General features: G+C 40.1%; 1 protein-coding gene across 4 annotated transcripts in view; it reads right to left on the bottom strand.

The window, feature by feature from the left end:
* etv4 (ETS variant transcription factor 4) overlaps nt 1-21,097 on the bottom strand; it is a 47,489-nt gene extending 26,392 nt beyond the window's left edge. Inside the window, exons 1-4 of one of the 4 annotated variants that reach the window (XM_079261459.1) lie at nt 20,956-21,097; nt 20,240-20,330; nt 20,055-20,102; nt 12,512-12,565 (exon numbers count right to left, since the gene is read on the bottom strand). In XM_079261459.1, the coding sequence (XP_079117585.1) occupies nt 12,512-12,565; nt 20,055-20,102; nt 20,240-20,330; nt 20,956-21,012 (250 nt within the window). In that variant the 5' untranslated portion in view covers nt 21,013-21,097. Of the gene's footprint in view, nt 1-12,511; nt 12,566-20,054; nt 20,103-20,239; nt 20,331-20,428; nt 20,551-20,951 lie in introns of those variants that run through there. The other 3 variants (XM_079261460.1, XM_079261458.1, XM_079261461.1) reach the window with 3 other exon arrangements.
* Between the last annotated feature and the right edge of the window lie 4,223 nt (nt 21,098-25,320).

Here is a 25,320-nt window from a genome sequence, read left to right as displayed (position 1 = left end):
GTTGTGCCTCTGATGAGCCTCACAGTTGTGTTTGTAAGGTACAGATGCAAGAATTTGACACGCCACTTAGTCATGGCAGAAAATACCATTTAGGACACAGATGCTGTTGTCATTCTTCTAATTCTGAACGATAGCAGGTCAACAAAAATATATTCATATAGCCCAATTCAGTAGGGAATGAGGGAATGAAACAGAAGATGTATTCAGACTAAATGTCCAACAAAAGACAAACAAAAGTGACATTTTGTTTGATTAACTAGAGTGGCAACGAGAAGAGTTAAAAAGTGAACACTAATCCAGGTCAGCAACCTGAATGCGGCTTCTCTATGTTTAGTTCTACTCTGGTACCAGAACGTAACCCTGTTCTGGATAATCTAAAAGAATGGGAAGGTTTATAATGTACAAGATAATCTGATGCATAACTTTGTCCTGTACAAACCAACTAAAGTATTTTAACATCAACTAGTGTTTAAAATTTAAAAGCAAAAGTGACCAAAAGCACACAACCAGACTTTCATGGTGCAACTTAACACCTCAAAAGTACAAGTTTTTCAGATAGTTTTTAGCCAAACTGATTAAATTAATAGGACAATAAACAAGATTATAATAAGTAACCATTTTCTCAGGTATTGTCGCAGGTTGCAAAGCTCTGTGTTCACATTGCCAGGTTGACTTCCTCCCAATCTGCATATGATGCAAGAACAAATGTCAATTCCTATTTAAATATAAAAATAAATTTGTTTTATTAGTGTCACACAACTAACCTTAAACTAAGCTTGTTGAATGTCCAGAATACGGATACATGAAGTTTAATAAAGCATTTTCTTAAACATTTTCTTAAAATATTTGGGCAACATTTTCAGAAACTGCAGTTCTTTTATTTGCACAACACGAAGCTACAAAGGTTATTTTCATGCAAATAGATGCAAGAAGCCAAAAGATGAACCGCTGTGTTTATTACAATAGATGATCTTTAAGCGATCGGTGGAGACCTTCACAATCAACAGTTACATTCATTTTATTGGGAATTTAAGATTGCACAAATTTAACAAATTTAAGCGACATATCTGCATCAGTTATTCTAGGATTAAACAATATTTCAAAGTGTAAAACATATACTTTAGCTTTATTTTAGCTAAATGTGTTATAACAGCAGTTTGCTTTGTTGGTTGGTGAAAAAGTAGAAAACGAGGGAGGGACCGAGGCTATATAATATGATCCAGACCATTTCGACTGCAGGGGCTGTCCACTCATTCCACTGCTGCATGGAAACATGTGCGGGACATATGTGCATGCTTCTCGGGTCAGTGCACAATCAGAGAGAGACACAAGCTGCCTGGGCAGTATTTACCGACTCATCTCTGAGAGCCAACAGGCCCGAGAACTGCTTCAGGTCCTGTCTGCTCTGGTAGTGTTGGATCCATTAGTGTCGGCTCTATCTGATTTACAGACCGGCCCTCTTCATCTGATAGTGGTTCAGGCTCCTTGCATATTTAAAGAATGGTTGTCAGATACCTGCCAAACAAGCCTAACGAGATTGATGGAGAGTATGTTGGTATAAGTGGAGCTTATGGACTGCTGTTCAGGGTGCTGAGGACCTTTCTAACAAATGTCCTTTTTTTCCTTTGTTTTTGCATGTTGTTGTTATGTCCTTGGTGCACCAACCATGGGAAAGGCAGCAAAAGTTACATCTGCAAACATCATAGTTTCACTTCCCTTTTATGGACTAAAAGCAGATCCCAGCGTTTGTTTAAAATGGTGACGATGTTCTTCTTGACGAGTTTTTTTCTGAATGATTTCTACACTATAAACCGGATATCGCTCACTTCTGTATTACTCACTGAAAGTGCTTTTAATACTGTGATATTAAGAAAGAGATCTGATTACAGAACTCACTGAACCGCAGCTACAAGGAAAGGACAAACCACCTTTAAAATTTCACTTACTTGAGACTGTAACCAGTAGGTGTTCGGTCATTTCATGTTTCCCTATTGTCCACTTCACTTCCAGTTGTGCAGCATTAGCTTTTTTATAAATGGCCATTGACCAGTTATAAATCTCACAACCCCACTGCTGTTTAGTGGACCAGATACAATACATCCCTGTCTCTGGACATGTGCAGCGAGAGGGACATCCCGTCACAGGCGAGGGCTGGATGTAATTAATCTGGCACAATATTGACTCCACACTCTCAATCCCTCAGTCCCCCTCTTAATGTTTAATGTAGGGAATCGATCAGCCCTCACGCTGTTACTGAAATGATAAAATGGGCCGAGGGGTGCGTATGTGCCGTTTCTCACACGTTTGTGGGACTAAGTGCCTCTACGTGTCATTCAGGCATCTTCAGGTGTAATCTGCCTCATCAAGAGGAGATAGCGCAGAAATGCCCGAACATCTGATTGGGAATTATCAGCGTACATGCCACGTCCTCAGTTCCTTCAGTGCTCCTTGCAACCTCCGCCCCACGCCGCCCTCCTTTTTCACCCCTCACTCAAGGTTCTCGATCGGCATCTCGACCGTAACTCTTCACGGCACATTTGACCCGTTCTTACCCTTCTCTCTCTGCTATCTGCTTTCATGCTGATTTATCTGAGCTTTATCTTTATCAAGTCATCCATCAACCCTCTCCATCTCCTCCTCCTCTTCTCCTGGATCAGCGAGGATCGATATCACCGCACGCTGGCTCTCAGCTCACCCTACACACCTTCTGCTCTGTGTCAGCAGGTTGCTTTACATTCACCCCCTTACAGCCCTCCACTCACAACTAATTAGTACTAAACTGTAGTCTTGACACAAGATGAATGGCTTTATTTCTGTAAATTAGAACTTTGTGCAGTAAATGTGAAATCAGATGAGCTAAACAAGTGTTCAGAAGGTACCAGAGCGCGTTAATGAGTGGAATTGTTAAATTAATGTTTGAAAATGATATTTAGCACCTCTCTTTTCGGAACATGGAGCCAGTTTAAAATGGTGTGAATGTTTCTAGTTCTGGCCCGGCCAGTCAGCAGCTGAATGTTTAGCTCAACACTGTTTTGTTCCACTCTGGGTGCTTATGGATGAGGTGAGCTCTGGTATTCATATTAAATTAATCATCTCCTGTTATGGTTGACCTCACTGCGAACAGGACTCTCTGCATGTCCTGCTGAACTGCTTTCTGCACCAAAGCCATTAACCATTTTCAAAGCTAACCTTGATCCACCAAAAATTTCAGAAAGCAACTATTTCCCAACCATTTCTGACCAACTTTAGCAGCATTAACCATGGCAACCTGCCAAATGCAGAAACCTGGAGAGATGTTTGAAAAGTTGAAAAAAAAAAAAGATCCTATGTCTTCCAAATCATGGAAATAAGAAACTTTTGTTCTACGAATGGAAGCTAGCATGACGCTCAGACTTCAAAATATAAGCTTTCATTCATTAAGAAGTTTTTTTTTTTTTTTTTTTGGTTTAATCCAAAATGACCAGCAAAAAAGAAGCAACTTCAGGAAAATGTGATGTCAAATTACTTTTTTTTTCCCCACATCATTTCCATCTGAACAAACAAAATAGCACCTGGACATAACCACAACAATGACTACCAGAACATTAAAAGAAATAGTTTAAAAGCATTAAACAATGAACAGACATTAAAGCAAAGGGCAGTGGAAAGCTTCATATATTTAGAAAAAAAGTAGCTTGTTTTTTTTTTACTCTTATCCCAGTTAGTCCCACTCTAAATGGCCACAGCGTGAAAAAAGTTGCTTGAGTTGGACAAATGAATTCGACAGGAAGAAGAGCTTAGGTTAGCCATTAGCTTTGTGACTGGTGGTGTTGCTTCATTCTGTATTAGCATCCAGCAATTTAACATTATGTATCACTAGGTGAGTGTCCAGACATCATAGAAACAAAATGGATTTCTCAGTGGTAGCTGGCACAAAATTTGTGTTTCGACTCGATGGCCTCTGCAGAAAGAATAGCAGTAGAACTGCGTAGAACTGGTGTAATTACTGATGTAATTACACCTTCAATGTTAAAATTGGATTCCAGTTCATATCTGTTCATCTCAACATCCCAAGGACACTTGGATGTGCTGGTGAGGTGGGGGTTTACCAGCAAGTTGTGGGCGATCCTGAGTTTCAGCCATGCTGAGAAGGCTAATGCCAATGGAAGATGTATATCACTGTTGTGGTAAATAAAACAAAAGAGGAAAAAAAAATAAAAAAAAATTAAAAATCTCATTTCACCTAATAGGATGTCCATTGATTCGAGAGTGGGTACTTCCCCCATCAACTGCACAAATGAATTAAAAATTTGAAGCACCGTGACAGACCATGATGACATGACCAGTTTATTCATTTTTAATTATATTATTTCACCTTCATTTCACCTTCTAGATGCCAACTTTGCAAACATCAGGAGGGAATAAGTTTCAATTTCTTTTAAAGGCACACTTTATTTGATTCAACCAAAAAGTGTGAGATGGTGGACTGAAGCAACTGGACGGGTGCGCTTTCACAAGCACAATGAGTCACACTGACTTGGAAGCGTGGTATAATTCGCCACAATCAGCTCAGAGTTTCTGGATTTTGACAAATGCTCCACTTCTACTTTAGATTTCTAAAAACGAAGGCATTATGTAATAAAGTCAAAATGAGCAAGATGTCCAGCCTGTAGTACATCATATGTCATTGTGTGTGAGTGTTTCTGGTCAATCTGCTCCCAGTTTTCTGCTTTTAGTAGCCGCTTTACAGCTACTGTTACTTCCACAGCCTCGCCCTGTCGTTGGTCTGAGCTTGAGAAAACATTTCAGCTGCAGAAAGCCAAAGCTGTCCGAATAAATGCATCAGAAAAGCACAGCAATGTGCGTGAGCACTGTGGGGATGCACCAGCATACACAAACTCTCCTTCTCCTGCACAAACACCACCCCTCGCTCTCCTGTAATAAAACACACACTGCCACCCATTCACAAAGCTGCGCTGCCCGACCCAAATCCCTGCGGCCCCTCGGCTTTGATGGGGCTGTTCTGAGCAGCTTTCACTCCCGCACTAGAATCTGAAAATTGACTTCACGCCTTGCCACCGTAGAGTCACATTTTCAGTGGATATTATTAACCATTAGAGGAGTAAATCTTGGTGTAAACTATCTGTAACACTTACATGCTTGCATATTTATTTAGAATGTCTCATTTTCAAAAAGCTTCATTTGAGTGTCATATAATATCTTGGAAGAAAAATTAAGGGGCCCTGCACCACAAAAAGGTGCTGTTAAAGGTCGAATAACTCATGTCAATGTCATGAATGAAGGTTTACTCCCCTTAACTCAATGTGCTGCCTCAGCCAGTCTTTCACAACCAGCCCATTCATAAAACGGCCGGGCTGAGGTTTGTGTGTAAAAAGTGTGTGTGTGTTTGTGAACAGCAGGCTGCCTGCATTTCTGTGTGAGTGTGTGCGCGTGTGCAAGGGGATGAGCGGTTGTCAAAAGAAATCATCTGCTCACGTGAGAGGAATCAACCATTTTACTTCCAAACAAAAACAAAAACGCTGCAACAAACGGAGCCATTGAAGAAGCTCGGCCCCCCCGGAGTGAACGAGCAAGCGAGCGAGCGGCATCTGTGCATATCTGGCAGGCACCTGGATGTTTTCACACACTTTGTTGCATAGCAGCTGTATTTTGGAAAGTGGAGAACACAGAGCCGCATGTTTCTCTTTCGGGGAGAAGAAGGGAGTCAGGGAAGGAGGGGCTCGATTCACACATAGCCCCATGTTCCAAAAAGGGCCCGATTGGGCCAGTTCTGATCCAGAAAAACAACCCAAACAAGAGGAAGGCTGTGAATTCATGACAAAGCAGAACACGCAAAGCCAAAGAGACATCCACTGCTGGGAGGATTTGGTCAGCGCTGGGTTACTGGGAACTTTCCGCCTTTCCTTCCTTCTTTCTTCTTGAGCAACTGAAGAAAATGAAGCTAAAACTTTTAGAGTTAAAGGCCATTTTTAGAGTTAGGGCCATTATGCAAAATATGTTCAGACTTTGTTGGTTTTCTTGGTTGGATGGTTATCTATAACTTACATATGATGTTTGCGAAATAGCAAAGTGATGTTTTATGTGTTTATTGTACTGTTCTTTATTTAGATGAGAAAGTTCCACTGAAATGCAAGATCTCTTCTTCAGGGGGCTCCTGGCCAAGAAGGCAGAAAAAAGATTAATAATAAGGTTTTATATGAAAAGAGACAAAAATATGTTAATATGATTTTAAAATGAAAAAATCCCAAATGGGGTTAAAGCATGTATAAAGCCATGAATTGAGCGCCACAAATAGACTAATCAGGCATTGCTAATTTGTTTTTTTAAGGGCTCGTTTTTTGTCAAAATATGCAAATAAGCGGAGCCTTCTGTCCATTCTCAGCATCCATTTCACATCTATTTCAGTCATTTTCAGAGAGCTTGCAAATGGGTTCTCCAGTGGAGCAGGACCATCGGTAATCGGGAGGCAGTGTTGCGATGTGACCAGCAAATGCATCAAAGAAGAAGATAAAGCTGCGATGTATTTAATAGCCACACAGACCACCAGCTAATGCACAGATGCGTTTTACGTCTTCTCGAGAATGATCATTGTCATGATCTCTTCCACATTACTGCTTAGGTTGGAACTCAGAAATGTGAACTCTGCACTGTCCTCTAGTGGACACATTGTCAAACAACCATGCCAATGTTCAGCATGCACGGAAGCATGTGGGAAGTGACCATAGACCGTATATGAAAGATGGACGGAGCCTACGGCGGTAAAAAGGGAAGCCAATGCAGAAGTGCATAAAACTGCAGTTCCCCCTTCATCCACTAGGGACTGCAAAACAGAGCAAATCCCCATAGACTCCCATGTTAAAAAGGCCAACTTCACAGCAGAAATAAACATGTTTACAGCCTGGTTCAAAAATCCATTTTGGTTTAATAGGTCAGGTTTACCTTCATGAAGACAGTGGGAGAGTGAATTTTTTTTAAAACTCGTCTGTTTAAAAGTAATTTAATCTCGAAGTTCGGCATATTTAGGGGCGTGTCCTTTTGATTGACAGGTACCCAATCTCCCGCTTCAAGTAAGAAGAACGTTGAACAACCGCGGTTTTTAGCCGGTTAACAATGTGACTTAGCTTTAGCCCGCTTACCTCCGTTAGCTGGTTAGCTCCTGTTATCTCCAGGTTAGCTCAATCAGCTCTTAGCTACAGAAAGTTCGGAGTTCGCTCGATGTCAACCATCCACCAAGATGCTCACAGCCCCCTCTCTGCTCCACCTCTTTGTCCATATTTGTATTTTCTGTGTGAGACGACTCTCATGCCTCTGCCAAGATGGCGATGGTAGGAACCGCTCACCAAGCTTCAATTCAGCTCTTCAGAAACCTACGGGTGATGTCACAGAGGCTACGTCCATCTTTATATACAGTCTATGGAAGTGACTACTTTATCAGTCCAGCAAGGGAACATATGAAAAACAAAATGGCTTCATTTTTGTGTAAACAGAACGTGCTTGATGACACTTAAAATGAAACTAAAAACAAATGATTAGTTACAAGGCTAGGGTGTCTGGTTACTACAACACTGTTTGAAAGAGTGCATTCTCAGAGAAATACTGTTTTTAAAATAAAAAACTTTCCACAATTTTATGTTTTATTTTACTTTTAAAAAAACATAATTATAGGAGAGTCCTTTTTTATGGCTCTTTAAAATAGAAAGAATCTGAACTCTGTAGGAAAGTAAAGGCTTTGATGCTACCGTTGTTGCTTTAAGGGTCAAGCACAGTCGATCCAGAAACAAGGCCAGATTCTCCAATGGGCATTATGGGCACAGGCCCAGGGGCCTCCACCCACTTGGGGCACATTTGGAGACTAGTGGGGCCCACATAGGCCTTTCACTAGCAGTATGGACATGAAACAAATGTATATAAAAGCCAGATAGTTACACCACAGTGTCTAGTGTATTGCTGTTGGTACCATTGGCTGAGAGATGTTAAAAATGTCGTTTCACACTGTATCATTTACAATTTTCACAATGTTGCACTGGGGGAGGGGGGCCCGTGGGACACTCTGGGCCCTGGTGCATTTTTAATGCTGGAGTGAATCAGCAGTTTCCTGGACAGCTGAGTCGAGCTACGGTTATTGCTCAACCTGCCTTTGAATTGTTCTTGTCCTTGTTATCCACTGATGTACATCCAATGTCGCGATGCTGGAGATTGCGTAAAAAAAGTTGCTTCACTGATGTGGCTGGACGGGATTTTTTTTTTTTTTTATTGGAAAGAGCAACTTGAAAGGCTTTAAACTGGCATAATGGAAAGCTTTTCAGTCAGACTGTTTGATGCATTTAGATGTTTGATGAAAGGAACAGAGAAAAAAAAATAAAGTCTGACTGATATGATTCTGTTTTTCTTCAAATTGCACAGTGAAGTATCTCAGTTTGGGCGAGCTTGAACGCACCAATGCTGGAATAAACAGACTCCTGTACTAACTTAATTTCTGCTGAACTAAATTATCTGCAGGCCATAGTACAAAAATGTGATTTCTCCCCCCCACCATGTCGAGTAAGCATTCCAGCTGTTGTGAGACATAGAAGACAACAAAATGAAATCTAAGACTTGACAGACTTTTTAGGGAGTTGAGTTGCACTTCCTTTGCTCTCATAGCGTCTCTTTTTCTGAGAAGCTCTGTAACTGCATTCTATGGCCACAACTTCCTATATAATTACTGCAAGACACAAAGCTAAACAATCGTCCCACACACACCTCTAAAATCGCTGGATTAGTTCACATCTTGGAACACTCAATAACTGTGTTTGTGTGCACAAAGAGGTAGAGAGAAAAGGGAGAGGGGAGGGTGGTCCAGATTTTTGAATTTGACTTAGTTTGTACAGACACAGGAAGAGAGGGAGGGGTTTGGAGTATCCACTTGAAGAGCAGGAGTACTGCTGTGGTACTGTAGGGCTTTTTTATGAATGAAGACTGAAAGAGAGAGCAGCAGAGGGACTGAGAGGAGAAAGCAGGAGAGGAGGAGGAGGGGTGGATGGGGGAGGCACACTTCCTTTTACGCACACGGGGAAGAAAATTTATGAATGGGTCACATCTCTCGAACTGCTCCAAGTGTAAACAACATACTTGGACAAAGAAGGACAAGCCCTCAGCGCAGGCAAAGCTTCGCTAAACGCTCCAACTGAGACTTCTTCAGGGCTTTTGACACAAAAACTGCAGTAATGACTCGTTCAAATTGTTTTAATTACCTCTGCGTGCTATAAATTTGACAGACACCTCCATGTCTTTCTTTGTCCCACAGGCGGTAAACAAAGAAATGATGCGAGGATTTCCCCTAAAGGTGCTGTCAGCGCCTATAAAAACAAATATTAACCCGTTCTACCTTCTTGTTGAGGAGATCAGAATCTCTATTAAGACTTGTAAGCTAACCACAACAAGTTGATGGAAAAAAACATGCTGTGATGTTATCGCCAATGGTTTAATTACCTGTAAACACACACATACAAGCAGGTCAGCAAGTGCATAAAAGTCGTGCGTTTGCGTAACCTCCCCTCTGCAGACAGGGCGCACTTGTTGGGCACGAAGTGAAGGAGAATGGACCAGATGAGATAGATTTAGCAGATGTCCAGGTATTGCACAATTCCCGTTTTGCCCCCTCCTCTTGTCTAATCTAGCACGCCAACATGTGTTTTTGCCTCCCCCCCCCAACCTTCTTTCACTGGCTCCCTCTTACCCGTCTTTCCTCTCTCCATTAAAACCACCACACCCATGCAGGTAACAACCTGAGTCGGTAAACAACACTGTTTGATTTCACAAGGGCGCAGCATTCAATGCAAACCTCAATTATTCTCAGCTCGCCTGGGATTACAGCTTTGCTTTATGCTCTTTTTTTTTTATGTTTTAGAATTTCCAAAACAGGTGAGTCACCTGTTTTTATATGTTCAGACAGTAGGAACGCCTTTCACTTCAGTATGGGAACAGGTGAACTTTAGATACCCGCATACAGGATCTGGAACAAAAACAGTGATGAATATATTTATAGCTGCTTGTCAGATTCATTCATGAAAGCTGAAAAGAGATGCTCTCGCTGCATTCTCTAGCTATTGACTGCGATCAGCAGGGACACTGTCTGTCAACGCAGGAGTGTCTCTGCCATGTGTAAGAGAGCTGCCCGTCAAACTGAAGCCTCCCTGACCCTGCAAATCACACCCAGGTCAGCCGTTAGCAGAGGCCTGACAGTTGATTGGGTGTCAGGCCAGTGGGTTAAGTAGACATGACCCCTGCATGCCCTGAGGTTCATCCGGACTTCCTCCTCTGCATTGTTGACCAACAGACAACCACAATGTTGAGCAGGGTATGTGTCACAGAGGGGGCTGACAAGTTGTGACTTAAATCACATGATGTTTGCACATCGCGACTCATGGTTTTAGTTGGAGGAAGCGGCTTTGATTGACATGCAAAGCAACCAGTTTGCCATTCGTGATGGGGTTATCTATGTTTCTGCTTCTTTATGTTGCTTTATGCTAAATATTTGATATAGAGTGGACAAAAAACAAACAAACAGAAAAACAAAATGCTTGTAGAGTGACGCGTATTCCCACCCAGATCCTGAATCGCCATTGTTCAGACCCACATCAAGAAAAGGGAAACCCATTCAAATAGCCGCTCAGTTGTGCGGTCCAGGAATTTGGTTCTCCATTTTAAACCTTCCGATGTGCACAAAGGAGCCATCTTTGTACCTGGGCCTGAATAATTCTGTACTGGTTTCCTGGGCTGTACCTATTCAACTTTTCAAAGGCATGCAAATGGGAGACGGCAGCACACAATGGCGACATCCAAATTCACTTGGTGATGACTGGGTCATTAGGCCTTCTGTTTCTGCATAGCTTTGCCTGCCAAAGAGATTACTGTAACATCAGCAAATTACAGTATCCCCACTAAAGCCTCGGCAGACTTCACAGCCCAAATTTGACTGCTGCTTCTATTCTTTTTCCCATGACATGCAGGCTTTCGCTGGCCTTCATGAGCTGGTCCAGCTGGAAAGATGTCAAGGAAGAGTTACACTCTGCATTCCCAGCTCTGCACATCACATATGGCCAATAAGAGACAATAAACAATCCAAAGCTTTGATCTTTGCAAAGGTTTTACCATATTTTTTGTGGATAATGTATAAATATATTGGTTAGCAGCAACCCATTTGTGTTGATCTCTAATACTTCTACCCAATACAAAGTGGAGGACTATGGCAGGAGTCAAATGTTATTTGTTAAAAATAAGCCCACATTGAAAGGAAGAGGACTACTGAATAACTTATTAGAAAGAGGAAGTCGCTTGAAAATAATAAAGATTTAAAGGCACAGATGGAAAGATGCTTTATACCCCTAAAGCAGCAGCAAGCTTAATTTCATCCCACCACAAAGCAGTTCTTTCACTGCTGTGACTCCTGGCTTCGCCCAAGCAAGATTAGCCAACACCTCTGTGGGTTCATCCCATTTCTTACACTGCCCCATGTGGCAGCAAAGTGCTACTACAGGTAGACGTGTTAAGAGGACGCAACATCTTTCAATGTATATGTTATCTGCAGACAGTATCCCCCTCGAAGACCTGCTTGGTTATAAATCAGCTCTTCATTGACGAATAGAAAAGCATAACCTCTGCCTATATGTTATTACACTCCATGGAGTTTGCAACAAGCTTTTTGCACAAAAAGGTCTGAATATCCCTCAGAAGTCAATAACAACTGCACTTCACAAGATCCATCTGTCAATCCAAACTCTCCATTAATAAATATGCTCATGCACATATATCCCTGTGCATTATGTATTTTTCTGTTCATGCTAACAGACTTTTAAACTGTACGCACATAGAAAAGGGAAAACTACTGAAGGCAGACAGAAAAGTTGTTTTGCTTTGTATTTTCTATTGAATGCTGATTTTTTTTAATGACTTGCATAGAAGCGGATTTGAAGACGCTGATTCCTGGTGGTGTGATGCGTTTCTGGGGCTAACTACGTATTTATTAGTCTTTTTGATTCATAAAATCCAGTAGTTATTCCTCATTTACATGACTTCTCTCCTCTCGACTGGACCAGTTAAACACGTAACAACTCTGGCGTTGTTTGAACTGTCTCTGTAATGACGACTCTATGGAGATTTCGATGGACAAGCAAGTGACGTATGAATAAACGACCAAAATCATATATAGTTTAGCTTTCATGGAAACAGTGCTGGCTTTAGACTTAAAGTAGTTGTGATGCAGTAAAACCAAGAAACAAAAAGCCCCATAAGATGGTGCTGAGGTGCAAAGTAGACAAAATTTCAGTAATGTAAAACCTATTAAAAAATGTTCTTGTCTGAAATATTGATGTTTTCCCATTTAATCATATTCCACTCTGTAATTTTGTGTTTTGTCTTGCGATTTATCTCCAGCTGTTGTCTTTTGCACTTCTGGACCACCTTATATTTGTCAAATGAGCTTTGGAGAACATTTACACTCATTCAGACAAGGAAAAGGAAAAGTACTTACAGTTCTCCGAATGGAAATCAGGAACAAACTGCTCATCGCTGTCAGGAACTTGAGCTGAAATGACAGGAAAAACCATTAAACTATGATTAATTTTTAGCTGGGAATCTGACCTCCCTTTTCTTTCATTCCATCTTATTTGCTCTCCTCCATGAAACCCGAGTCAGAGCCAGGCAGACGGTCATTCAGGTGACCTTCATGTTATGATTTTCACAGCATGCGACCAACTCTTTCATCCACAAATTGATTCCAACCAGTTTGAAGATCCTAAAGATCATCAGAGGGTTTAACATGCCCACCTGCTTTTATGTAACGTTCCCATTTCATGACAATTCTGGCATTGGTCTTGTTCTTTATAAACCAGTCAAACACATTATTTTGACTTGAGTGATACCTTTCAGAGCTGGTCAGTTTCCTTTAAAATACATCCCCCCCCCCATGTTTGTCTCCATTTTGCAACGCCACAGGTTTTGTCTTCCACTCCAGACGCGCAGGGCCGAGCTGCTTGTGTGACTAGCTGTTGCTCTAGGTTGAATAAGTGTTGACGTGCTGCATTTGAAGCTCGTAACGGCTCCATTGTTTGCTGGAGCTAGTCAGACATGTGTATGGATGTCCAACTTCTGGTTCTTCTAAAAAACAGACAATACCAAACAGGCCGTTCAAGCTCAACCAGAACAGGAGTTTGTCAAACTATGTGACAAACCAGTTACTTGAATTCAACTTTTCTCCGTCAAATAGAAAGCTTCAATCAGCTTTATCAATGAGATACGCACCGTCAAGCAAGAGGAAGATAGGAAACTAAACTTAAAGAAAGCTGAAGATCTATCAGTGGACTGTAATGTGTGCTGAAGAAATCAAATACAGCCAATTTGTACTTGCAGTACTTTGAAACTCATCTAGGATGAAACTGAATAAGCAAGAGGCAGTGAGGACAAACCCAGGTGCAGCAGAGCTATTGTAGCACTCTCCTTTTTCTCTTTTAGAAACCCATTCATATTTATCCCTTTGGTGCTTTGGTTCTTTGAGCCTCACAACCACGTTTGGAAAGTCTAACTCATTCCACTGCCAGCACCCCTTTAGGGGTGAGGAGGTCAGATTCACCTACTAAGCCATGAGGGCATTGGCATTTCATTTGCCCACCATTGAATTAATGGTCTAAAAACCATCCTAGCAGCCTTTTAATGTGGCAATGTTCCAGTTTGCAAGTATGTTGGACTATTTTAAATGTTTCTATAACTTGAGACATGGTGTGAGTAAAGAAAATTTGAAAGCCATTTTTAAATATCATGATTTCACATTTCTTTTTTTTTTTTTTTTTAATGAATACCAAAGCTTTCATTTGGGGGGGAAAAAAAAGCTGTTTGAGTGAATCCAGCATTTCTCTGCAACAAGACCTTGAATTGTAACCTCACCCAAAAGCCCAAAATTTGACCCCAACAGCCTCATCTTTCTCACATCGTCCAATATTTCGGTTCTCAGACTGTGATACACCATACAGAAACCAAAACTCACAGACAGAGGACAAAAAGAGGAAATAAGAAATTCAAATCCACATTCTTGTCGTCACACTCCTCCTTCCTGTGCAGAGGAAACCGGATGACTCCGTTCTGGAGCATGTTCTTTTAAATGACATTGATTTCTTATATAACGCTGCATCCTGTGATTTACCATAACAAAATAATATTACTCCCAGTTTTAACTTCTCAGTCTGTTGCCCTCAAGGGTTAGAAATGAGGCGCAAAAGGCCAATATTCAGTTGTGCAGACCCACCAATCAATCATCTGCACTAGTTTCAACATGTCCAGAACAGAACATGCTGGACCTCATAAAGATGCTGGAGAGAAGGAATGATGAGCATCAGACGTTATCGCTACCCCCGGCCGTCTGTTTGTGTCTGCACACTTTCCTGTGAGTGTGTGTGTGTGTGTGTGTGTGCTTGCATGTGTATCTGATTTGTTTCCAGGAACACCTCGTCAGGGGCTTTGAGATGCAAGTCAGCACAAGAAGGAAAGTGTGTTTATATGAGCGCAGACACATGTTCTCCTCGATGCTTCCAGGCACCTTGAATGTCTTTTTTTTTTTTTTTCCCTCTCAGTGGGAGATCCTGGGAGGAGCGACGCAGCCTAAGTCATATAAACCTAAAGGCCAAAATGAGACAAGATGTGACAAGTTCCTGAACTCTCGCCATTCAGAACTTCTCCCTTTCCGTCTCTTGCTTCCGCTCTCCTTTGGTAGAACAAAAAAAAAAAAAAAAAAGTAGAAAAAAACCCTGCAGCTACCAGCTTTTTTTTTCTCTTTTAACTGCAATGCATCCCTCACAACTGCAATCAGTCATGATAACGTCTTTAATTAATGCAACAGGAAAGTAGAGGTCTTAGCTGGAGAAGCAGAAAACAAGCCAGTACTTGGGATTTAATCAGACTTTGATAAGGTTACACTTCCATCTTTTCTCGTCTGCCTTCTGTTGCCTTGGTCACTCCCTGAGTCACAATAATGAGCCACCACACTTTTTTTGCTATCATAATGTCTCATTTTAGTTGCTTCTTTATCCAATTATAAAGACAATAACAGCTTTTTAATCTGTCTCTTAGTACCTAGACACAACTCAACGGCAGGAACAGAAAGTGTTCCTGTTTCATTTGATCACAGGAAAACATTATTATATGTTTTCAATGTGCTTGTTTCTTTATGAAAAACGTCTGAATTTTCTGAATTACAGAACGGAAACCAAACTTAATGCTTTCCTGTTGCAGGTACTGGCAAAATATTTCAACCAGCTGATAAAACCTTAATTAAACAAGAAAAAAGGCTTTTTTATTCTTAAATAAATACCACAGGTGGTGAGAAGGAAGCGTCCATACAAAGCTAAACTGAATACAAATGGGCTCCAACTTTGAAGCGACACCCATTGTTGTGCTTTTATTGGCTCCTGTCTTTGTCTGCATGAGATGCCGGTGTGAAGTGAATTTGCAGGTTTTCAACACCGCATGAGAAAAGGTGTAAAATGCTAACATTGGCTGCAATAAACAGTAACTCGCAACCTTGCATTAGGAATTAAGTGTTGACATCAGGGGTCACCAACTCCGGTCCTGAAGGGCTACCATCCTGCAGGTTTTAGTGTTTTCCAGGTACAACACACCTGACCCAAACCAATGGCTCATTAACAGGCAGGTGCAGAAGATGACAACAAGTTCTTGGAGAACCTTTTCATTTGGATCAAATGTGTTGTACCAGGGAAACACTAAAACCTGCAGGATGGTAGCCCTCAAGGACTGGAGTTGGTGACCCCTGGTTTACATGGTCGTTTTTTTTTTATCAGTTTAAAGCAGAATTAACTTTTATTCAGAATTAAACAGGAATTAAAACGTAGCAAATGTGGATTTACCTCATAGTCTCAGAATTAATGCAACATTTCACAGCTGTAATGTTTTTTTCCCTAAACATAACCTTTTCTTAAACAGCACACACTCACTGTTAAGTTTAACTTGCTTCTTTTTTTTCTGAACAGGCCAGATCACAATGTTCATATCACTCCGCTGACACAGCACACACCATACAGCTTAAAGGGGTGCTATTATGGTGTTTCGAGTTTTCTGAGCTTTCTACAGTGTTACTGTGTTGAATCCTCATCAGATATGTGAACGACACTGTTTATTATCAACTAAACGCATATTTGAGTTTGAGTTCCAGCACTCTCTCCGTTCGGTTTCCATGGCGACAAAAAACGCATCGTTTTAGAGAGTTTTTTCTACTTGGAAATCCTTGTGACGTCCCGGGGGATAAGGTTCGGTGATTGGTTACCTTCTACTGGTTAACAAGGGCATGTACAAATACATCAGGCGGGTGGAAAACGTGGGATAAAGTTATTTCCAACGATGGCTGGTGAGTTTACCAAAGAGAGACATCCTGCTGCATTCGTTGCTGTGGGTTGCTGTGTTCCACTTCGTTTTCAGGGTCTGATTCAGGTTCCAACATGTAGCGCTGTATGCTATGTGTTGACATTGTATTTTGTTATTTTATTGAGTTCATATCAGCCTAATCCTTCTGTTTATGAGATGTTACAATGACGGCGAAAGCAGCTGCGGTGCGCGTTCCCAATGTAGTGCAGTGGCGGGAGGCGGGGCTTAATGCAGAAGAGTCTCAATCCACTCGTTTTGCCCGCAGGCTGATCTGACAGCCTACGGAGAGGGTCGGTCTGAAGTAAATAAAGCCATTTGTGACAATAACTCGATCAATCCCAGCCCTTCTGGTCTCAGACATAAAAATAAATTAGCCTGAAATGCACATAATAGTTCCACTTTAAACAGCTGCACATCAATACAACATAAAGTAGTGCTTACTGCACTGTACTAGCATTGCAGTCAATTTAGAACAGGAATTTAACTTTAATATAAATACACAACAATGGCTGGATTGTAAACCTGGATTAGATATGAAGACGGGAAAAACGTCTGTATCCATGACAACTAGCCACACAGAGTTATACACTACCGTTGGCGAGGAACTGTTGACAATGACAGGATGTTACTGTTGTAGATTCTGTCCATAAAGCTGGTTAAAATTGTTTTATATGCTTTTTTTTTGTTGTTGTTTTTAATAGTAGAGCATCCCAATAATCCAGAAATCTGTCACATAACTACTAGAAGAGGAAAGAAATATTGTAAATTTCTTGGACACAAATTGTTTTCAGTCATTAAACTTTCTGGAAACGTTTAAACCTTGGTAAGATATTTAATCATTTGAACTCTTTTAGAAATGCTCAAAAACAGATATCTGAAATGTGATCTTAACCATATACGTGTCAGAGCTTTATGGCAAATGTCAGATTGCAAAATAACAGAAGAACCACCGTTTAACTGTTGGTCAATTACAATGAAATTAAAAATGCATTATTTTCCCATGAAATTTCCAGAAAGGGGTATAAAAGGTAGCATAAGCACAAATATCTATAAGCTATACATAAATGTCGTAGTTAAACACAGCATAACTGTTTGTTTCTAAGCATCTCCAATATCAGATATGAGTTTCTGTAACTTTAAACCAGATAATTCGACCCAGTCTCACAGCTAAATGTATCGCTGCACTTCACAATATAATTACATCACAACTTATAGATTACATCCAAAAGGCTGAAAAAGTTTATTGTGGAGGTTGGAGGGGTTGGTGGATGGAACTGCACACACACACACACACACACACACACACACACACACACACACACACACACACACACACACACACACACACACACACACACACACACACACACACACACACACACACACACACACAGGAGTTCAGGGATCAGTTGATGTTTTCTTGTGCTTTCAGTCAATGTTTTGTCACCATTTTACACTCTACTGCTTGGTTGATCTTAGAAAGACGTCATGGCTTCTTATAAAATACACTAATAATGTGGATGTTTACCAGCACTAATCCAAAATTTTCAGTTTTAAACCACTTCCCTATTTTTCACATGACAGGGCTATAAAAACTTTAAAAAAAAAAATAAAAAAAAAAAAAAAAAAAATCAGCTATTTCTCTCCTCCCCCCCCACCAGTATGAACATTAAAAAGTTCTTTTCATTTAAGTTGAGATCAGCTTTATACTTCCATATCTGACTCACTGTGCTGGAGCTGCTGGGAAACACAAACACCCAGCCAACTAAACATATAAACAAAACCACCAACACAGAACGGTCTAATCAACTCATAATAAAATCAAAAACACTCAATTTCAAATATTATGTTGATTTAAAAAACAGCCCAGATTATGTACAGAGCAAGAAACCAATCATTCCCCACAACTTTCTGGATTTATTCTGCCTGAGAAAAACATCTCACCAGTCCAGGAAGCCTATACAAAATACCACCACGTCCTACAGGATTAAATTAGTTTGTGGAACAATTACACAGAGGAAATAAAAAACAAACAAAAATAAGATTAAACTATTTAAAACCATGAAATGAGAAGATTATGGAGGAATTAGGCCAGCAACCAAGATGTCTGATTATTTATCTTTTTACACACTTTACAACTGATGCTATTGTTTATTGCATAATTTAAGTCAGATGTATATATGTGTGTGTACTGGTAAGCATGTATATGGAGATAAATACACACTGATAAATGCATGGGTATGAAAACGTATTATCCTTCTAAAGTTTTGTTTGGTTTTACTTTCATTTTAGCTTTGTAGCAAATAAAGATGCAGTTTCTGCCATTTCACACGTTAAAACTTTATTTAAATTCAAATATATATAGAAAATTAAAGTTAAAGTCAGTCTCTCAAAGTAACAGTTATTAGAATAAAATTCAATGCGGTCGAATTAACTTCCAGCTGAAACAGATCCATATGCAAACAGTCCGGTTTATAATAACTGTGTTCATCTCAGTCATTTCTTCACTCCTCCTTCTGAAAACTGGTTGCAAAATTCACCAAAATAATCTTGATTTAGTTGATTTAATTATATGTTGTATAATTTTTTTTGCCATAATCATGCAGCTGGAGAGGCCTGCATGTGTTACACTGGACTACAAATACTTTTCAAGGAAAACTATAATGTCAGAACTGGTACATTCAAGCTTTCAGATGAAGGTTTAAGATAAGAAGAGGGGACATTAACATGAAACTTGTCAGCCTTGTTGCACCAAACTGGAGACTCATCACACTGTGCACTCACACTCCATCATTCAGTTCAAGTTTCTTCATCACAAAAAACAAACAAAAAAAAAAACAAGCAGGCAAAGATTTTAAACACCATTTTAAAATGAATCTGTGGTTCACAGCCAGCAGAACATGAATAACAAAAATAAGCAGCATTTCCTGTTAAATCTCCACATCAAAGCAAAAAGACACAACAGAAGTCACACTTCGTGGTGTGGCTCTTCTTACAGCTCATCTAGACTCTGTCCTGCCATCGCTCTGCTCCAGATCCCCACCAGAAACGCTCAAGACACACAGATCGTGTTGTTTTTCCCCCACTTGACACACAGTATAATTACTCTATTAGGGCTCACGTCAGCAGCGTGCTTATTAAGTCTACTAGCTGACAGTTGCCTCAGACTGGGCCTCATTTCATCGCAATGCGCCTATGAGTGACACAAGCCAAACAGCCAGTTTGTTTGCATTGGCTGCTGCCTGGCACGCACGCTACATGCCAGCATGGCCAAAATAGGATATGCTCAAAGCTAATAATGTCCCGTCTGTGCTCACTCAGGCTACTTTTTATGGGGGGGTTTGCTGTTTTGTGCTTTATGAGCATATGTGTTTAAGATCAGCCAAACTAGGTAATAATATATATTTTTTCCCACAAGCACTCCTTTTGGGTAAAAATCCCTTTAAAAAAAGGTAAGGGGGGAAACCAGCAAAGGTTGACTGAAATTAGCCAACTGCAGCAGACCATAAAGCTGGGATGGCTTACATCAAAATGACAGATTCTTGTATTGACAGGCACAACGTCAAACTTCATGATTAAATTCATCAGCAGAGTACATTTTAAGCAAAACAAAAAAAAAAACAAAAAAAAAAACAGGCAAGTCTCACCTTCTGTGAGCCATGTCTCTTGTAGTTGGCTTAAATCCTGGAAGAGGTCTAAGCAGAAATAAAGAGAATGTATTGAGTCACTGCACAAATCACCTCTGGCATCACTTTAAGTTCATAGAGCGTGATATGAACAAGTATCACGTGAAGAAGCTACAGTCTGAAACATGTAAAGTCAACCTCTTTACCTTCAGATTCCTGAGGGGGTAATTCTGTGTCCATGAATTTCCTTTTTGCTGCCATCAACAGTCTATTTAGGGGCCCATTTCCTTGCGACTTCTGCAAAAGCCATACATGTTAACGGAGAAGTGAGTTACAGACTCCAACAAGGCATTTACAGCACACCAGTGTCAAAACAGTTCATAGCAATTTAATACCTCTAGTAAAAAATTTTTAAAAAGTACATGAGAGTGAAGAAGGAGCCACAAACAGCACATTACACCAAATATATCATGGAGTGCAATAAACGATTTTTTTTTTCTAATATTACTATTATTACAGATAACAATGCATGATAAGTGAGAGCTTTTCACAGTAAATGAACATGAAGCACATTTGTCAGTTATGGAGGCATTCTTTGGAAAAACAAACTCGCTGTTTGCGTCTGAGCAAAGTGACCATTTGGCACACACTGACTCGGTCTTCCAACAGCGCACAGCCCCCCCTGACTACCGCCTTTAAATGCAACGCATAAGTGCTTCACTTTCAAGACGTTTTTGGGGTAGTTTTAAGCGGGTTGACAAACTGTTTTCTGCTCGCGCACACGCAGCTGCCGCTTCAGCTCGAGCTCGTGCACACGCGACACGCAGACAAATAAAAAGCGGAGAAACCCCCCCCCCCCCCCCCCCCCCCCCCAGAAATAAAGAAAAACTGTGAAGTTAAAAATGAGTTGATACATACGTACATTTGCTAAAGTGTAAGGCACTTGCTGGTCCAAATATCCATCCATCTTATAATTCATCCGTTAAGCGTTTGTGGTCATTTAGGCTGAGCTGAGCGCGATCCACGCAGCAGCCTGCAGGGAGAGGAGGGAGCGCGGCTTGTGAATGGAGCTGCGTGGAGGCTGCATGCATAATGAGCTCCATTCACAAAAAATGCCAAAGGGGAAGTGATGGCGAGTGATTACCCAGCGGGCTGCGGCTCTCTTTCCAAACCTCTCCTCTTCTTCTTCTTTTGCTCTGTGTGAAACACTGCGTCACTTAATACCTACAGAGTTTAAGGATTTTTTACACCACAAAACAACGAATTCTCCACAGAAAAAAAAGTGCTTTTTGTTGTTTTATTTGCGTCACAGCTCGAGTTTTTCCTGATATAAAACCAAGCAGAAGTGCCGTTGTGTAGGTGTTTGATTCACTGGGCTCTTACTGGGATTTTTCTTATGCCACGTATGCCTAGATGGTCAGGCTCCACTTTGTGTTTTAGGAGCCAGTCCAGCGTTGCAACTGTGAGGGGAAACAGATGTTGCGTGCCTCCTTTGCGTGTTTGTTTGTTTAGTCGAGCAACAGCAGCTGAACTAAAATGCCTGGTGTTTGCAGTTAGATTAACTCTGGACGGAGACTTCCTTTAAACGCCAGCTGTACTGTCATTTGTGCAGAAGTCATGATTTGGTGATAATATGGAGACTTGCTTTTCCAGCTCGAACCAGTGGAGCTTCCTGATTGGTAGATTTCCTTTCAAGGGCTCGAATTTCTCACCTTTGTCCGAGTGAATACACCGACTTATGAATGAAGTCTCGGTTCCCCCTTGTGAGCCAATCAGAAACTCGGAAATAGTTCTCTTGGCAACCATGGGTGGAGCTTTCACCATGACAGCCAATCAACTCCCGGCGGACTTGAGAGCTTTTCTACTGGATTTTCCAGTTGTTTTTCATTCACAAAAAAAGAGGAAGAAGAGAGGGGGGAAATCCATTCATAAAAAACACTTGCCCTGGCACGAAAGTCTTGACATGTTTTTCCTCTTGTGTCTGGGAAAACTCAAAGAACTTCATCATGTTTACCTCATTTCATGTCTCTATCCTGTACTTATGTGAAGGCAGTGACCAAAACCTGGAAGAAAAACTCCTGCAGGAGTTGTGTACATTAAAATGAGCATTAAAACTGACGTAAATCAGAGCTGGACTTCACATTCTTGAGGTTTTAAGTCTACACCACAAGAAAACCACAAGATTTAAAGCTCTTCATGGAGCTTTCTGCACAACAACACTGTTAAATGCTTGTTGCTTTTTCAAGCCATTTTGCGTCACTAAAGCTACAAAAGCTTTTTAAATAAGAGTGGACAGGGAAGAGACAAGAAACAAAGTAAATGCGATTGAAAGATACTGTTTAACAAATAGCATTTAAGGAGCATGTTTTCTCTCCTCCCTTTCAAGCTTTTTTAAAAATCTCCAGTCTCTGTAACAGCTGAAATTGTACAGGTTATTTCCTCCTTAATGATATCAAGATGCACATTTAGATGTACACAACAGCTATAAATAATTTATCAGGTCTACTCTGTACAGCCAGCACTGATAAGTTTCACTACGGTGCAAGGCAGGCTCAAGGAAATATACCATAATGGCCGGTGAGGAGCTGTTTTATTACATTAAAGCAACTCTAGAAACTCAATATAGGCTGGCTGGTATGGTGGTTCTCAAGAAAAGTTAATAAAAGCAAGACACCAAAAAAGTCTCATGGTGAATGGTTCCACATGAAGAATAAATAAATTACACAAAATATGCTAACTTTTCTCGATTTAAATAAATATTCACTGTCCTTCTGGTATCCCTAAAATATCTAAGTACTTAACACAAAGTAGACAAAATAAATAAAATATGGATTAGTTCAGTTTGCTGCTGGGTTATTGTAATTATAGAAATGTCTAAACAGTTCTTATATACTGACTGTAAAATCTGTACCATGAAAGAGAACGAATTTTACTTGTCCTAAACTGTTCTTTTTAAAGCTGGTAAAAGGGGTTTAGTACATACATTTGTACAGTAGAGAGGGATGCTAATGATTTAAAATGTGTCACACATTAGACTGTACACATTTTAGGTTGGCCAACTATACATTATACAAGTCAGGAAAATAAAAGTAGTGCTCCCAAATGTGATAGTTTAATTAAAGAAGCACTAATAAATTAGATTATATTTGATGCTCGTATGGTTGTTATTGTGTCCTGCCAGGGGACTGCAATAGCCCAAGGCTAACCGAGCTTCTATGTTTCAAATGGAAATATGGAAATTTAACATGGTACCTAATAAATGAATAAAGTAAAAAAAAAAAAAAAAACTAAAAAAAAAAACATGGCAGATTTTGGCAGTTTGGCTAAATCGCCGTCCATCTTGCATCCCATCTCTTCTCTTGGTTCTTTCCTACCAGTGAAAGCCAGTCTTTTTTCTTTCTTGGTCAGTAAGACACAGATGATATACAGCACATAATGCATCGTGCCATAAAGCTGGCAGCTTGTGGAGTGTGCTAATCTTGGTTAATGTTAGCTGACGGCTACATTTGCGGCTCAATATTGTGACTTTCTTACCCTGTCAGAATTCTTACCCCCCTCCCCAGCTGTCATGAAGGTAAACATGACCTTTTAAACCGAAAATGTTTTTGAACCAGGCTGTAAATGTTTATTTCTGCTGTAATGTTGTCTTTTTAACATGGGACTCAATGGGGATTTGCTCTGTTTTAGAGCCCCTTGTGGATGAGGGGGGAACTGCAGGTTTTCACACTTCCGCAAAGGCTTCACTTTTTACCACAGGTTGACACTTGGCTGGTACTCCTCCCAGCTTCTATAACCCTAAACAGGATAAAGAAATGATGGAAAATGGTTTATTTACTGTTGTGGGTATATGCACATGAGCATTTAATCTCTGCATTCGTTTTGAATTTGTAGGGTTAAGACTTAAAAGTGCACAGTTAGGATAGGAATTTAAGTTGGGTTTAAAATGTAAACATTAGATGGTTGAAGAGTTAAAAAAAATAATCATGGATTACATTTCTTTAGGTTCATATGCCATGATTCAAGTCAAGTCAAATACACAGTATCTCACAAAATACAGCCAATGGATGCATTACCATCTCTTTACCATTTACAATTGGACAAGTTGCTATTTTTACCCCATTTTTTACCAATTGATATTTTTAGGTGAGAGTAGGGTGGACAAATTGTTGGATTTAGAAGTCGAGCCAGCAGCAGTGCTTACATCTAAATCCATTTTTTAATCTCTTCTTATGGTGATGGTTGTATTTTTAAATTGCTTTGCATTGCTGGTAGAGAAACATAATTTCTTTTTCTTGTGTTTGTGCGCACACAATTATAATGTCAAATAAAAGAATCTAATTCAATCCAAGTAGCTTGAGCTGACTCAGCAGTTCTATCAATTAACAGTCTACAGTGACTAATTTCCTATAAAATAGTACTTTTTTTTTTGCACCCTGAAAATTTACAACTCTTTCTAGTCTAAGTTCTTTAAGGTACCAAGAATGCGAATAGTTATGGTCATGATGGAGCCAGTTATCAACACGAATGCAATGTTATATCTGCATTTGTTTAGCTTGAACACTTTGTTAAACTTTGTTTGAAATGTTCTTTAAAAAGCGGGAAAAATATCAGTTTGTATTGTTCAACTGGTCTGTCTGTGTTTCATTTCTCTTTTCACTTCCACACTTAAACTATTGAAGAAAAAGCAACATATGCATTATCATTTTGTTCCAAAACAATATTGTAAAATTCTTGACCCAGCAAAAACAAGAGAAAAAGTGACGTAACAATGCACATGTGTATTGTGTTATGTCAGGAAAAAAAACCCTCATAAATCATCTTTTTACATTATTTCATGCATTTGAGGAAATAATAGAAGCTCTCAGATGGAAATAAACTCTTTATGACTCACTGTCAATTTTCAATTATGTGGTCAAATTTACATCATTCCTCATATTTGTCTAAATAAAGCATGAAGAAAAGTTGATGTTCCACTGTGGCACATACTGAAGAGCCACATCTGTGTTCAATATTCACACAGTGATGCATTGCTGTGCCGATACAAGCACGCTGTTACGACTAGGCAAGATTTACAGCTTCTTTAGATCCACTAGGATGAACTGAAATACTGAAGAACATTGGCAGATGCAATTGATCGTTTCCCATGTATTTCATTTATAGAGCACACACTCTCTCTCTCACACACACACGGCTAAAAAGCATTGTGAAATCTATTGTAATAGTCATCTACCCCTGAATCTAATATAGCTTTGTCAGCAGGGAGATAAGTACTGACAGAGACAGAGGG

This window comes from Telmatherina bonti (assembly GCF_933228915.1).
Source record: "Telmatherina bonti genome assembly, chromosome: 21".
NCBI classification, from domain to species: domain Eukaryota; kingdom Metazoa; phylum Chordata; class Actinopteri; order Atheriniformes; family Telmatherinidae; genus Telmatherina; species Telmatherina bonti.
Note: the sequence above shows the minus strand (reverse complement) of the source record. Positions and strands in the feature narration are given on the sequence as shown.